Source organism: Grampus griseus (genome assembly GCF_964374135.1).
Source record: "Grampus griseus genome assembly, chromosome: 17".
Taxonomy (NCBI): domain Eukaryota; kingdom Metazoa; phylum Chordata; class Mammalia; order Artiodactyla; family Delphinidae; genus Grampus; species Grampus griseus.
The window spans coordinates 34,352,436-34,369,374 of NC_139011.1; the positions used below are offsets into that span (position 1 = coordinate 34,352,436).

General features: G+C 36.4%; 1 protein-coding gene across 3 annotated transcripts in view; it reads left to right on the forward strand.

Moving 5' to 3' along the window:
- UBR5 (ubiquitin protein ligase E3 component n-recognin 5) overlaps positions 1-13,987 on the forward strand; it is a 143,633-nt gene extending 129,646 nt beyond the window's left edge. For all 3 annotated transcript variants that reach the window (XM_082674635.1, XM_082674636.1, XM_082674637.1), the window contains exons 52-59: positions 672-732; positions 2,791-2,966; positions 3,166-3,250; positions 4,855-5,010; positions 5,368-5,481; positions 6,894-7,038; positions 8,417-8,502; positions 11,713-13,987. In XM_082674635.1, coding sequence (XP_082530761.1) covers positions 672-732; positions 2,791-2,966; positions 3,166-3,250; positions 4,855-5,010; positions 5,368-5,481; positions 6,894-7,038; positions 8,417-8,502; positions 11,713-11,925 — 1,036 coding nt within the window. In that variant the 3' untranslated portion in view covers positions 11,926-13,987. The remainder of the gene's footprint in view (positions 1-671; positions 733-2,790; positions 2,967-3,165; positions 3,251-4,854; positions 5,011-5,367; positions 5,482-6,893; positions 7,039-8,416; positions 8,503-11,712) is intronic.
- Positions 13,988-16,939: the final 2,952 nt, after the last annotated feature.

Here is a 16,939-nt window from a genome sequence, read left to right on the forward strand (position 1 = left end):
TTTCTATTGAATGCAAGAATATAATATTGGGCTTCCCTGGTGGCGCAGTGGTTGAGAGTCCGCCTGCCAATGCAGGGGACACGGGTTCGTGCCCCGGTCTGGGAGGATCCCACATGCTGTGGAGCGGCTGGGCTCATGAGCTGTGGCCGCTGGGCCTGCACGTCCAGGGCCTGTGCTCCACGGTGGGAGGGCCCACAGCAGTGAGAGGCCCACATACCGCAAAAAAAAAAAAAGAATATAATATTGACCGCTTTCACCTGGCTTTATGGATTGAACAGTGGATTTATTAGTATTCTAGAATAATTAAATACCCTAGAGCATTTGATTCCTATTGTGGTTGCTTTCTGAACATTTTTCTGTTCTTTTACAATGCTTCCCCTGAGCTCAAGTTTCAGTTCCCCTATGAAGACTGCATTTATTTTGTCTTAAATCAGGTAGCCTTTAGTTCATTGTCTTGCATCATACATGTAGCATCCTGTGTTTTTGTGTATATTATTGACATTTTTGTTCCTAGAACTGCATTAAGACTAGTAAGTGTCCTAGATATTTTTTTACTTCAAAACTTAAATGTATTTATATATTCTTATAAATTTAAATGCGTATGGTTTTCTCTATACTAAATTCTAGAATTCCATTTATCTGAAATGTGAAAGTTGTTTGTTTGTTTTTAGGGAAAATGGAGCTGATAGTATCCTGGATCTTGGGTTATTAGACTCCTCAGAAAAGGTACAGGTAAGGGATGTTTTGTACATGTGCTAATAATAAGCACTTGGAATTTAAATTACAGAAGGGAGAGGAAAGCATATTTACAAAGAAACTATGTCTTTGTAAGTAAAATGCTTGATTACAGTAGAGGAAAAAGCAAAGATTAGTATAAAGGTGTCATATACAGAATCAAGACTGGTTGAGTTAGGGTTCAGTGTAACCCCACTCACTGGCTGCCTCCACTTGAGCACAGGCTGAATTAAGCTTAAATTAGAGATGTCATTAATTAATATCAGAGAAGGAGAGCAGTCCTGTGGATTCCTAGGTCTCCTTCCTCCAGTAAGCAGCAGAGATCCAGAGAAAATGTGACATATGGTATAGCAGTAAGAAGGCTTTTTTAAAGTGCATGATGCATTTCAATTTGTAAGCTACCTGAGAATTTCAGTGCCAGCCAAGATATAATCTTATCTCTTTCACGAACTACAACTAAAGACTCTGGACAAAATACAAAAAGGAACTGCTTGAGGATTCTGAAACGTAAACAACAGCACACCGATAGGAGGGAAGTCAAAATTTGAAAAACTGTTATTTTGAAGCGTTGTTTCAGGCAGGAGAGTAAAACTCGTCCCCATTACTCCTTCTTAACTGGAAGGTAGTACATGCTTTAAGAAATAAACTATAGTATAAATCACTGTCCAAGTCCCAGACTATCCCATATGGTGCATATGCGGGGCAGACCCAATAGTATAATTAAAAGGCTTTGAAAACTTAATTGGTAATGGAACCACTGCACACAGAAGATGACACTTCCAAGCTGAACATAACCAGGTTATTGCCTACCAAAGCCAAAAAACATCAACATTCTCCATGTCATTTTAACAAGACCCAGAGTTTTACAACTTAGTATTCAATATGTCCAGGATACACTCCAGAATTATTCAACATACAAAGAACCAACAGAGACTCACTAATTCTCCTGGGAAAAGAACCAATAGATGCTAGCCTTGAGATGACCCACTTGTTTGAATTATCAAAGACATTATCTCATGTTCTGTGAGATAAAGGTAAATAAACACAAATGAATGGAAAGGTAGAGGTTCAGAAATAGAAACTAGAGAACCAAGGGAAAATTTTAGAAAATACAATGTATGAAAGAAAAAATTCACTGAATAGGTCAATAGCAGAACAAAGATGACAGAGGAAAATTCATCAGTCAGTTTGAAGATAGATAGAAATTATCCCTTCTGAAGAATAGAAGGAGAAAAGATGTCAAACAAACAACAGTTTTCAGAGACCTGTTGGACCATATCAAACATGCATGTCACTGGAGTACCCAGAAGAGGAGAACGAGATTGTTACAGGAAAATATTTGAAGAAATAATAGCTGAAAACTTCCCAAATTTGATGCAAGACATAGATTTATAGATTCACGGAGGTCAGTGAACCCTAAAAAGGATAAACTGAAAGAAAACTGTGTCTAGATACATAATCAAGCTGCTGTAAAACTAATAAGGAAGCAAAGAATAGTGCCTTACATATAGATAAACAGTGATTTGAAAGGCAGTGGATTTCTTATCAGAAACTGTGAAGGCCAGAAGACAACAGAGCATCATCCTTAAAGTGCTTTTAGAATTGTCGATCCAGAATTCTATATCCAAGGAAAATATATTTAAGGAATCAAGGTGAAAGAAGCTACCAGATTTTCATTAAATAGTTTTTCTTAAATGGATAGAGAAGTTAACAGGCACAAGCTTTGTATATCACAATTCTGAAAGAATGAGTTAAAGTTTATTTACATTTAAATATGAATGTGGCTTTACCTATCAAACTTTACATTTAAGTAATTTAGAGAACCAGTTCATATGTTTTGCTGTTAAAAATCAATCTTGGGTAATGTCAAAAATATTACTGTTATTTTTTTTGGAGGGGGTATCTGGATTATTATTATTGTTAATTTTAAAGAGAGTTGTAATGGCATTTTTTAATAAAAAATAATCCTTTTCTTGTAGACACATATACTAAAATATAAACAAACAAATAAATAAAATCAATCTTGGGGCTTAATCTCTGATACTCTATCATTAGGAAAACCGAAAGCGTCATGGTTCTAGTCGAAGTGTAGTAGATATGGATTTAGATGACACAGATGATGGTGATGACAATGCCCCTTTATTTTACCAACCTGGAAAAAGAGGATTTTACACTCCAAGGCCTGGCAAAAACACAGAAGCAAGGTTGAATTGTTTCAGAAACATTGGCAGGTAAAATAATCTTGTATTTGAATTTTTTTTTAATTTCAGTTTATGAGACTTTCTAAAATATATTAGTTTGTAAAATGTGTATATGTTCTACTTTAAAAATTTCTCAACATATTTTATGTATATTATGTATGTGTGGGGCGTTATGTGTTCTAGAGTTATTTTTGAATTTAAATACTATTTGCTTGTTTTTTATTTTTAGGATTCTTGGACTGTGTCTGTTACAGAATGAACTATGTCCTATCACATTGAATAGACATGTGATTAAAGTGTTGCTTGGTAGGAAAGTAAGTGATTTTAATGAACCTAACTGCTTTTACATTGCAAAAAATTTGTTTCATAAAATAATTAAACATATAGCATTAAATTAGTGTTAAATTTTAAAGCATTATAGCCATTATAAATCATTTTCAAACATTTAATGGCATGGGGAATATCTGAATACATGGAGGAGAGCGCATAGAAGAATGGGTGACACACAGGTGGGTTTGGAGGGTTTGACAGACCTGGATCCTGTTGCAGACAAATCTCTTGACATTTATGGCATATTTCCCCATTTATAAAATGGTAAAGAGGGCTTCCCTGGTGGCGCAGTGGTTGAGACTCCGCCTGCCGATGCAGGGGATACGGGTTCGTGCCCCGATCCGGGAAGATCCCACATGCCGTGGAGCGGCTGGGCCCGTGAGCCATGGCCGCTGAGCCTGCGCGTCCGGAGCCTGTGCTCCGCAACGGGAGAGGCCGCAGCGGTGAGAGGCCTGCGTACTGCAAAAAATAAATAAATAAATAAATAAATAAATAAAATGGTAAAGAAAACAGTATAGTGCCTGGCACATAGTGCTCAGTAAGTTCTAACAAGTAGTGGCAATAGAAGTAGTATTGTATTGAAACGAGCATTCCCAGTTTCAAAAATATACACAAGATGTAGGTGGCTAGAGGGACAAAAGGATGTAAGAAAATATAGTATGCTTGATAATTATCTCTGGGTGACAGAATTAGGTATTTTCTTTATGTGTTTTGATAGTTTGACAGCTGGTACATTCCTTTACGACAGGGGGTTGGGGGAGAGAAACGACATCCTTTAAATTAATGCATAATACTAATTATAATCACAAAACAACAAAATATTTTACAGTCTCTTCTAGTGATGCACAACACACATCGGATATGATTGGCATTGTTAAAGCTGTGGTCTGTTAATTTTCTTTACTCAAACCCATTGGTGAATATTATTTTCTATTATTACAGCATATCATACTATGATACATATTTTTTCCTCTTCTTTTTTTTTCTTTTTAAACTCTGACTCTATTGACCTCTTAAAGTGTTCCAGCTAAAATGTTCTTGTGCAGAGAAAGAACTGGACTTAAAGCTCAGCAACATAGAAATGTTGAGCCTTTAACAAGGTTTATGGAAAAGATTAAGGAATCAAATAGACTCAAGTTTAACCCAATGATGTGACCTTCAGCAAGTTACTGGATTCTTCTGACATCAGATTTATCATCTGGAATTAATAATCTGTATTTTATGATTATTGTCAAGGCTAAACAGGATGTGTATTTAGCTTAGGACCAGTTGCTCGGCATAATCACTTTGCAATAATTAGTGCTGGTTTCTACAAATAAATTACTTTACAACTTAAAAACTAGTATACTCCTGGTTTTAAATTTTTTAAAAATGCATATTTTTCATGCTTTGAAAATTAAATGTGTTTATCAGAGCCAAAGACTTATTAAAATTTTACCTCTTTAGATCAGTTATATTTAGTGGAAGATAAGCTGATAAAGAATAATCTTCAAATTAGATAAAATTCTTTATCATAGATTTCAGCTTACTAATGAATTCAGTTAAGATGTTTCTTTCATAATTGATTTTCATATGATTACTTTCTTAGGTCAATTGGCATGATTTTGCTTTTTTTGACCCTGTGATGTATGAGAGTTTGCGGCAACTAATACTTGCTTCTCAGAGTTCAGATGCTGATGCTGTTTTCTCAGCGATGGATTTGGCATTTGCAATTGACCTGTGTAAAGAAGAGGGTGGAGGACAGGTAAAGCAAACGTGTGGTTTTCTGATTCTGGCAGGAGAATTTGGTTAGTCTGTTGTGCTTGACATATAGAAAAACAATTTAGATAAATAGGGACCAAGAAAGAGACACACACACACACACAGAGAAAAGACACAGTAGGAGATGGAGAGAAAGAGATGAATGGATGGAGAGTTAGTGAGACAGACTGAGAGGTCGAAGAGTTTATAGTTACTTAGGCCTAGATGTTTGCATCCCTTAGATACTTGTCAGATACAGAATTGTCTTTAGATTTTAAATTTTTAGGAAATTGTTTTATGAACTGTTAACTTATTACTGCTTTGACAAAATTGCTTTTAAACGGCACTAAATTTTTCACAGGTGGAACTTATTCCTAATGGTGTAAATATACCAGTCACTCCTCAGAACGTGTATGAGTATGTGCGGAAGTATGCTGAACACAGAATGTTGGTAGTTGCGGAACAGCCATTACATGTAAGTGTTTTCTGGAAAATGTTACTTGATCTGATGAGGCTATGTGTGTCTTCTGTGTTTTAAACTAGCTCACAGTGTATTCAGCCTGCTTATAAAAGGTCAAAAATTTTAAACCAAAATGAATTTACATAAAATGTAAATTACACATGAATCCAGACCTTTCTTTTGGATAAAACTACTTGGAAAAACCATGTAATCATCCGAAAGTAGATTTGATAAGGATGCTTTGTGGGACTGAAATGACTACTGTTTTGGGGGTCCTGCAACCACCCATACCTCTGGTGACTCACTAGAAGGACTCCTAGGACTTGAAGGCAGTTGTACTCATCGGTATGGTTTATTATAGCAAAAGGACTCTCACAAGGGGAAAAAAGTACATCAGACAGAGTCTGCAGGAATCCAGATACAGGCTCCAAAGTTCTCTCTCTGGGGGCATGAGTTGTCACAAAGAACATACGTCTTCCTCCAGCAGTGAATTACAGCAATGTATGTGCAGTGTTTGTGTTTAGGGAAGCCTGCTTAAGAGTCACAGTGCCCATGGTTTTTATTGGAGGCCAGTCCTGTAAGCAGTTCAGACCCCCAGAGGAAAAACACATGTTCATCATAAATCACCTTCTTTGCACAAATAATCTAGGCAAGCTGGTACAGCAGGGTTTATTGTCCCAGGCATTCAAAATAGCCACATCAGTTAGTAATGTAAGGAAAATTCTAAAAACCAAGGACCATTCCTCCAATCAGGCTCTATTAAAGAGCAACATCAGGCCTGCTCTTTCTCCTATTGAAGAATGTTTATGAAGTGTTTCTGATCCCTGTGCTGGGAATAATTGTGTGGGCTCTGGAATCATACTGTCAGGGTTCAAATCATGGCTGCAGCCCCCTCTAGCTGTATGACATTAGCAAACTACTTAACTATTTTGTGCCTTGGTTCCCTCCTCTGCAAAATGAGGATAGGATTAAATGAATTAACATATGTAAGGTGCTTAGAACAGTTCTTGGCACATGGTAATTTCTCAGTAAGCTTCTAGATTTTGGGTTTGTGTCAGGGATGTTTGTTTTTGTCATTATCATACTCTTCCTAGGATGTTGACAGGATAGCACATTTGACAGATTGAAGCTATTCTTAATGACTAGCCTGTTTGCTATTAACATAATTTAAAAAATTATTTTTGTTAACTCCTGATATGTAACAGTACTCCTTCACTTTTGAACCTGTAGCCCTTTTTTCCCTCTGCCACTCTTTTGAATCTGTTAATAAGAAACTCAAAATATAGAACTTAATTTTTTAGTATTATTTAGAATTATTTAGTACTCTTAGGCTGCTAAAATTAGATGTTGGACTTTAGCAATAATAAATGCTATGTAGAAAATAAAGTACTGATAGTAATAAACAGGTTATTTTTGAAATCCTCTAGGCAATGAGGAAAGGTCTACTGGATGTGCTTCCAAAAAATTCATTAGAAGACTTAACAGCAGAAGATTTTAGGCTTTTGGTAAATGGCTGTGGTGAAGTTAATGTGCAAATGCTGATCAGTTTCACCTCTTTCAATGATGAATCAGGTATGAAATTTTTTTAATGTTTATTTAAGGAATAAACTACATAGATAATTTGGTCAGTTTTCTGAGTTTCTGGTTCTTACATATTTACAGGGGCTTAGGAAATGCTGTATCACTCAGGTGTTTTTATATATATTTTAAGATATGTTTGAACTATGATAGCATTAGGTCATTCTTAATTCTTTTATTGTTTAATTTTTCTAGGTTTTAACAAATGCATGGTTTAGTATGATACAAGTAAAAATTCCTGGTGAGCAACTGTGTGAAAAGGACTTTTATATACTATTAATAATTAAGAAAAAATAATCCATGTGACAGTTCTATTGGCCTTTCCCTATTCATGTTCCTTAAACTCTAATTAAAGAATTTGACTACATGATGTTTGCTTTGTAGAACCGGATCCAAAGCACACTTAGAAAGACATAAGAGCACACAAACACATGGAGAATCTAGAAAGAATAACAAGAGGTAGTGATAATCCTAGAGTAACATTCATCTTTAGTGCTTGATTTGTTGCAACCCTTCCTTTTCAAGTCCCATATTCTAGGAGTAGACTTTTTAGCTGTGACTACACAATAAAACACTGGAGGCTCCAAGAAATTCCTGAGAGGACTATTATAACTCTAGTCCAAGATTATTGCATACATGAAGATACCAGTTTTTTCCCCTTTATTTTTCATACTTTGCAAACAGCTTCAGCCAAATTATAGTAAGTTAAATTTGGATAAATTTTCTTGTTTTTCCCTCATGCTTGGCAACGTATATAGATCATTGTGTAGTAGTTTTTGTGCCACTTATTAATATAATTTTCAATACTTGGGAGATAAGAACTTGGCTTATTTACAAACCAGAAACCTAGAAGCGGGAAAAAAATACCTAAAGACACTCCAAGTATGATCCTGAGATCAGCAGCATCAGCATCATCTGGAAGCTTTTTAGAAATGCAGAATCTCTGGTTCCTTTCCCCTTTCTTCTCCCATACCTAGTGAATGAGAGTCTGCATTTTAAAAAGATCTCGATCCAAGGGATTTGTGAACTCATTAAACTTTGAGAAGCACTGGTTTAAGATCATAAGAAAACTCATGACTTACAGGTGGAATTAAAGTCATGTGATTTTTGAGGCTGGTGGTTCATTTTTCTTGTCTTGGTCATCTTGGTCTTTAGGATTGATTAATGAACTCTAGAGGTTTCACATTATGTAAGTGGTCCTAACTTCCTCTGTTAGGGTTAGTGCCCCCCCATTTTAATTTTATACCTACTTTTATAAGAAGTAATATTCTAAAAATACAACTGATATAGTATATATTTTTAACATCTTTATTGGAGTATAATTGCTTTACAACTGATATAGTATATTTATTGAATTTATATTCATTTGTAGGAGAAAATGCTGAGAAGCTCTTGCAGTTCAAGCGTTGGTTCTGGTCAATTGTAGAGAAGATGAGCATGACAGAACGACAAGATCTTGTAAGTTAAGTTTCACAAGATTTGTAGAAGAAAATGTAAAAACCTTAAATACTATGTATGACGGCGTTTTGTTTTCAATTTGTAATGGTTGGTCATTTTAATTTTGGCTAAGAAAATTATTGAAGGTCAAATAAAAGGCAGTTTTGTTTCTCTACTCTAGAACAGAAGTATGAGTAAAACTGTAAGCAGAGTGAAATACATCTTAGCTATTAAAATGCCATCCTTAGTCCCAGAAGATAATACTAGCTTATTGTTGAGACATGTTTTTTCCCCTATAGTGCTTATATATGCTAGCAGCCTCTTTTGTACATCCTTAATCTTTTTGCCTAGCAGCAAATCTTTGCAAAATTTTTGAATAGTATCTTAATTGCTCTGTATACTATGAATAGAATAGCTTAATTATGAGTACTACATATCTGCTTTTAATCTTATTATTAACTTAGAATCATAAATTAGATGATATAAACTTTGATTATATTGAAAAGTCTGTCAAGTCTGTGGAACCTATGTCCAACCTTGAGTATATCCAAGTCAACCTGTCCATTAACCTTGAAAGGCAGTCTAGACTTTCCTGTAGAAATTTGAGGGACATTCCTTACCCAGAAAATCTCATGAGATCCTTTCTATTCATATTCCTCATAGTTCCCTGTGACATTTCCCCTGTTGATGCAGCCTTAGTTCTCAATATTCTAAACCAGACCTCTTATGGAATGTATAAAAATGATCCAATTTCTAGATATATCCCCCAGTTTCATTTGAGAGGGAGAAATAAGTTACTTGTGCATGAAAGCACAAAACTTGCTGTTTCCAATTTACCTGTAATTCAGGCAGTAACTTATTGATTTTTTTTTGTGGGGAAGGGGTCGTGCATTTAGCATTCCTTCATCTTGACATGGCCCCAAGAGCCTTCCAGTATTTCTCCACTATAGCAAGACAGGTTGTCCAGCAGTCCTAGCTGTCAGCTGGGTTTTGTTCTTGGCTTAGCCATATGGTAGTTTCCTAGGTTGCTCCCTAGGTTGATTCCATATAATTCCATGTACTTTGACTTTCCCGATCTTGTGGACCAACCCCAAAGTCCCTACTAATGCTAATACCATATCTGTCCCTGTTGGCTTTAGGAGTACCTGATAATGTAATTAGGGTTCTTGAGTCAATCTTTGGATTCAGAGCAAAACCAATACATCCTCAGTGCAGTCGGTCAAGTTAAGTCTCACTGCATTTTTCTGCCTTCTACTGGAAGAGAAAGCTGTTAACTATTCAGTCTTTTATGAGAGAGAATTTCCCTCTGTAGGGGCCTCAAAATGTCTTAGCAGTAGCTTTAATTTGTGAGCTTTACTCTTTAAACTCCTGTTATACCAAGGTGTCTTTTACCTCCTCCTCTTCCCCTTCCCCTTTTGGGAGGTTATCCTTCACATATTGTTGGGTTTTTCCTTATGTGTCTCAAGGACAGAATATAACAGCGTTTCCTAAACTGTTTTCCCTTGAATTATTAGTCCCAGGATTGTGGGGTAAGACTACATAGTTTATTTCCCTCTTGGAGAGTCACAGGTCACTAGTAAAAGTTCTGAGAAGTCCTCTGGTATTTATTTCTCTTCCTCTAACTTCTTGGAGGTCCAGCGATGTAGTCATCTGTCTGGTTAATCATATTTATCCTTGGAGAAACACTTTAAGTTTGTTTTTTACCTGTAAAATGAGTAGATTGGGCCAGCTCTACCTCTACAGTACCTTCCAGCTCTTTTATAGTTCTTTGAAGATTTTGGAGACCCTGACACAGAGGTTTTTTTTCCTGCCTCCTTCTGTAGAATTCTAGATGAGATTTCTCACAAAACTATGCTTCAGGAAATAGTTTAGGTTTCCTAGTCATTCTGGGATAATGAATATATTTTGTCTGTTTAGTTGTACACTATAAATGCAAGATTTTAAAAGCTTTACCTTAAGAGAGGAATGGTATGTATTAATGAAAATATTTCAGGAAAGTATATCTTTGGTTATCATATTTAAAGAAAAAGTAATTTATGGTATATTACACAAATTAGATGCATTTTTAAAACTCAATGTTGGGACTTCCCTGGCAGTCCAGTGGTTAAGATTTTGCCTTCCAGTGTGTGGGGTGCGGATTCGATCCCTGGTCGGGGAGCTAAGATCCCACATACCTCGGGGCCAAAAAACCAAAACATAAAGCAGAAGCAATATTGTAACAAATTCAATAAAGACTTTAAAAATGGTCCCCATCCCCCACCAAAAAAAAAAATCTTAAAAAAACCCCAGATATGTTAACATGGCTTATTGCATGGATTTTGATGTACAGTAGATGCTGTCGAACACTTAATTACTATTATAAAATTATTATGTATCACAATGGACCACTGAAAATACTGGGGTTTTTTTTGCAGTATGTGGGCCTCTTACTGCTGTGGCCTCTCCCGTGGTGGAGCACAGGCTCCGGATGCGCAGGCTCAGCGGCCATGGCTCACGGGCCCAGCCGCTCCGCGGCATGTGGGATCTTCCCGGACCGGGGCACGAACCCATGTCCCCTGCATCGGCAGACGGACTCTCAACCACTGTGCCACCAGGGAAGCCCCTGGGTTGTTTTGCTAGTAGATAAAATACAAAATAACTTAGATAACCTCTGTGAATCTTGAACCTTTTTTGGAGACCTTGTACCTTATTAACACTAAGGGATATTCTGTGGAACTTAGCAACTGGAAAGGCCCTTAGAGAGCATTTAGTCCAATAGCCTCACGTTACAGATGAGAAACTGAGGCAATGAAACATAGTCACTTTTCTACATACCTGACATTTTTTTCTCTTCTGACCCTGAACCTTTCCTTTTTTTTTTTTTTTTTTTTTGCGGTACGCAGGCCTCTCACTGTTGTGGCCTCTCCCGTTACGGAGCACAAGCTCCGGACGCGCAGGCTCAGCGGCCATGGCTCACGGGCCGAGCCGCTCCGCGGCATGTGGGATCTTCCCGGACCAGGGCACAAACCCGTGTCCCCTGCATCGGCAGGCAGACTCTCAACCACTGCGCCACTAGGGAAGCCCTGAACCTTTCCTTTTTTATACAAGAAATAAATTTAAAACCCAGTTCAAAATAATACCCCTTCGTAGGTTTTAACACAAGAATGGGGCTCTATGTATATATTGCCAGAGTTAAGGGTTGAATGTTAATCTTTTAAAAGCCAAACTTGTAATTATTATACTCCTGTTTAGGTTTACTTTTGGACATCAAGTCCATCATTACCAGCCAGTGAAGAAGGATTTCAGCCTATGCCCTCCATCACAATAAGACCACCAGATGACCAACATCTTCCTACTGCAAATACTTGCATTTCTCGACTTTATGTCCCACTCTATTCCTCTAAACAGATTCTCAAACAGAAATTGCTACTCGCCATTAAGACCAAGAATTTTGGTTTTGTGTAGAGTATAAAAAGTGTGTACTGCTGTGTAATATTACTAGCTTATTTTGTAGATTTTTTTCCATTTGTCTATAAAAGTTTATGAAAGTTAATGCTGTCACACCCTGTGGTGGTACCTTAAAGAGATTAAATGCAAACATTCCTTGCTGAGTTTGTAGCTTAAAGGCCTGAGGAGCACTAGCAATATTTCACTGTAATGGTTTGCTAGTCAGCGACTTCTGGGTCTAACCCCAGCCAAAGATGACAGCAGAACAACATAATTTACACTGTGATTTATCTTTTTGCTGAGGGGAAAAAATGTAAAATGTTCTGAAAATTCACTGCTGCCTTTGTGGAAAGTGTTTCAGCAAAGGTTCTTGTATAGCGGGAATAGGGAATTTCAAAATAAAAAATTAAGTATGTTCTGTGTTTTCATTTTAACTTTTTTTATGGTGTTTAGTTTGTGGTTGGCTGCAACTGTGTATCCTGTATATGGAACTTGTAAAAAAAAAGTTCTGAACATTCAGATCTTAGAGATGAATCACTTTTACCTATAAAAACCACTTCTATTGCGGTTTGACTGCATTGAGCTCTAGGATATTAAATGATATCACTAATATTTTGCATGTAATTTGTTCATTTGAGTGAGGGCACTTTTTTGTACATATGATGGGGGCCAATGCACAATACTTTATCACAATCAACTTTTTCCTTTGTATCCCTATTTCAATGAGCAGTCAAGTCAGGTGTACTGCACTTCAGTTCTAACTAGACATTTGTACTAAGGCATTTCAGTTATGTAAACTCAGCCTGGGCACTTTCTGATAACTGTAAAATGTTTTATAAGATCATGATTATTGAAGATAAATTTTGGAAAATTTTAAATGTTCGTGAGCAGCTTAACTACTTTTGTATCTAGCCTTTTTTAAGTATCTTGTTACATTTACTTTTTTAAATAAAGAAATTACAGAAGAAATGTCAAGTAATACTGAAGAAACAGTTTTTATTTATGTAGTTGTACATTTTTAAACTAAGGGCGATATACCGACACGGTTATGTGCATAAAAATTTTGATTTAAAGAACTGAATGTACACATGGACTATAAGAAACAGAAGAAAATCAGTCCACATTTTACAGTTAGCAGAGAATCCTGAATGGCACTGGCCAGGCCACTTTTTCTTTTTACAAATGGGGGAAGAAGTAAAGTGAGCCTTACTTGGCATAGGAAGTTACTTCACTTATATTTGATAACTAAGTGAGAGGTTCTTTTTGATGACCTATTAATTATGTAGCTTAGGACCATTATCTCTGAATTCTTGTGGTTTTAGTAGCTTTATTCAATGGCATAATAAGGAACACTGTTTTCTTCACCATGTCTTCAGTAAAGTGACTTAAACCAGTCACTTTACATATTGAAAATGAGGAGAGAAATTCTCTGGAGTCTTTCCTACCTTTCATTTCCTTTATAGGACTCCTGGCCTTTGGGATGTTTTTCACATTCAAAGGCACTATGCTTTATTTTATATATATATATATATATATATATATATATACACACACACACATATATGTTACATATGTTATATATATATATATATATATATAAAACTTCCTTCAGAAGACTGAACCATGTGATATTTTCAGCCTTGCTGACACAATAAATATTAAAAACTAAAGTGACAGTAGTAAAATTCATTATATTACTTAAAACATACACAACATAAGATGTATGAGATGTGTAAATTAACCAACGGTTACTTTACAAAATGAGACATTGATTTTTATGTCTAAATGCTATTTCTGAATAAATGAAATAGTAATTAGAGTAAGAGCTGATTTTCATCGATGTGTCTGAAAGAGAAAAACTGTATGCACATGACGGAATTGATAAAATATTAAATGAAAACAAACTAGATATGATTAGGACATTTGAAACCCTAATTGTGAACTTATTTTTAATAGTTATTGAAAGAATGAAAGTATTTAAAATAATGCACAATGTCTTAAAGTCTTCCTAAATCAAAATTTTGGTTAAAATGCTTTTAGAAATATTAAAAGCAGAGGTTTTTTTTTTTTTTTTTTAAAGTAAAGCATAAAATGGTTCTAAATGTAAAATAAAGTCATGTAAAATAAAGTTCTCTTTTGGTCTTGTTTAGTGATTAAATCTAATGGACTTGAAAACAAATTTAGGAATAGAAGACCAAGAATGAACTTTACTGAAGGTTTTCAAAGTTTTGCTACTTTTATTTCTTTCCCCTGAATTATCTGAATATCAAGACTACCCAGTATAAATGGCTTCCTGGGGCATACTTGAGAGGATTTTTAAATAGCATAATTTCACTATTTAGTACTTGCCCCTGAAGATACGATTTCTCTCCTAAATATATTATTTTTGTGTGTTTAGAGGTAGTCAGCATTATCTAGGTCTAAACTCAAGCTGAGATCTTCCCTTGAGGCAGTAGTTCTTATGCTTCTGAATGTGATTCTCTTGTGCTTGTTAATAGAGATTCGTAAGCTTTGCTCATCCTCTCAATCACATTCTGATTCAGTAACTCATAAGTAGAGAACAGAAATCTTTATTCTTAACAGCATCCCAGGTGATTTCTGAAACACTTCCCAAAGAGCATTCCTTTTTTTCATGAATATAAAGCCCCCTCTTGGTAAACGCCCCAGAGCCAAACCTTTCCTTCTTAAAACCTATGGAAAGGTAATTCTGTTAATCATCTACTCCTGGATTAGGTTCTTCCTCCTGTGCCTGGGTAGTGATTGAAAATATTTTCAATGTTTACATTAACCTAAGTAGGTAGGTATGAACATAGAGATTAATTCTTCTCTAAACACCGTTTGATTAATGTAGAAATGTATTTTAAATGTGACATGTTTACTCATTTCAAAATACCTTGGATTAAATATAAGCAAAGAATCTTATGTTACCTCCTGAGATTCAAAAAAAATTACTGGATTGTTACCACTGCAAACATGAAGTTTCTCTTAATTTTATTGAGTATTTACTATGTGTTAGGCAGTTTGTTAAGTGCTTTACTGTATTTCATTTTATCCTGAGATAGGCACTATTACCATCCTCACAGATAGGAAACTCGACACATTAAAACTTTTGCTCAAGGTTACACAGCTGCTAAGTGCTGAAGTGAGATGTCTCCAGGCATCCTGGAGCTTGCATTCCTGAACATTGGGCTACACTATTTTGTGGAAGATACGATTATAATTGAGTTGGTTATTAAAGGTCCTGAGCACCCAATTCCAGTACGTAGGTGTGTGTGTATGGAGGGAGGTTCCCCCATACCACCAAGCAATGCACAGTTCAACTCAATTCTGACACTATCTACCTGGAGATAGCATCAGATTCCACAGGTAAAGGGCTCAGTCCCACAAGACCCGCCCTCCACTTAAGAGCCAATTGCAGGGCTTCCCTGGTGGCGCAGTGGTTGAGAGTCCGCCTGCCGATGCAGGGGACACAGGTTCGTGCCCCGGTCCGGGAAGATCCCACATGCCATGGAGCGGTTGGGCCCGTGAGCCATGGCCGCTGGGCCTGCGCATCTGCAGCCTGTGCTCCGCAATGGGAGAGGCCACAACAGTGAGAGGCCCGCGTACCACAAAAAAAAAAAAAAAAAAAGCCAATTGCAAGCCCAAGTTGTTAACTATACTTCTGACTGGCTATATAAATCAGAGGTTCCCATGACTCTCCTTGGGTTTGATTAATTTGCTGAAGCGGCTCACAGAACTCGAACATTTTACTTATTAGGTCACTGGTTTATTATAAAAGGATGTAACTTAGGAACAGCCAGATGGAAGATAAACACTGGGCAAAGCATGGGGAAAGGGTGTGGAGCTTCCATGTCCTCTCCCTACATCTACACGTGTTCACCAACGCTGAAGCTCTCTGAACCCTACCTATCTGGGTTTTTATGGAGGCCTCATTTCACAGGTATGATTGACTAAATCATTGACCACTGGTGATTGATTCAACCTCCAGTCCCTCTCCCTGCATAGAGGTGGGGGTGGGACTGAAAGTTCCAACCCAGTCAAGGTTGGTTCCCCTGGCAACCAGCCCCCATCCTTATGAGTGGTCCAAAAGTCACCTCATTAACATAACAAAAGCAACATTGTTCTCATCACTTAGAAAATTCTGAGGGTTTGGGGAGCTCTGCACCAGAAACAGGGAATAAAGACCAAATATGTACTGCTTATTATAAATCACAATATCAGTCATAGAATAATGAAATACTCCAATGAGAGTCTGGCTGATTATGAAAAGGCAGAGTGATTCATATATTTTTTGCTAAAGATTTCTAAGAAAAACTTTTGTCTTTTAGTAACTTCCCCTGAGGATAAGAACTCTGAAGATCTGTGAATTTTCTAAAATCAACCATGGTACCTACTTTTAAGTCTTAAAAAATGAAAAGCACCATACATAATGAAAAACTAATTTCTTGTTTGCAAGTTTTCTCATGAGTTGAAACGAGCTGCTTTCTCTAAAATAGTAAATGTCTTTCATGGGTAAAATAATTTTCTGAATCTCTTTCAGAATGTATTTTTGATTATTTCTAGTTGCTGAACTGGATTCTTTGAATCAATAGTTTGCATTTTTACGTAGTGCATGTAGGTACATGCAGGAACTCTTCGGGGAAAAGAGCAGGCTGTGTATTTCTGTTTGAAATGCTTTCTTCAAGGGGAAGATGAAATTTGACTATTTATGAAGATTAAATGCACTGTCTATTGCAAAATTATGGCATAGTTCTGATTACATTTGAGTATTACGAATTAGCCCTAGGAAAGTAACTTTGTAAACAAAGTGTCAAGCTCTCAGGTAAAAATTTTCAGATTGTGTAATGAAATCATAAGGTACTGTTTACTGCTTATAGAAGTGGAAGGCTTATGTGATCATTTTTTACACATTTATTTAGTACCTTTAAATAACAAATACCTAAATTTGTGTTATGTTTCATTAAGAATTCTGCCCACCTAAAAACCATAAGAATCCTCTCAATTACCAAGAAATGGATTGGGGTGGGGAAGA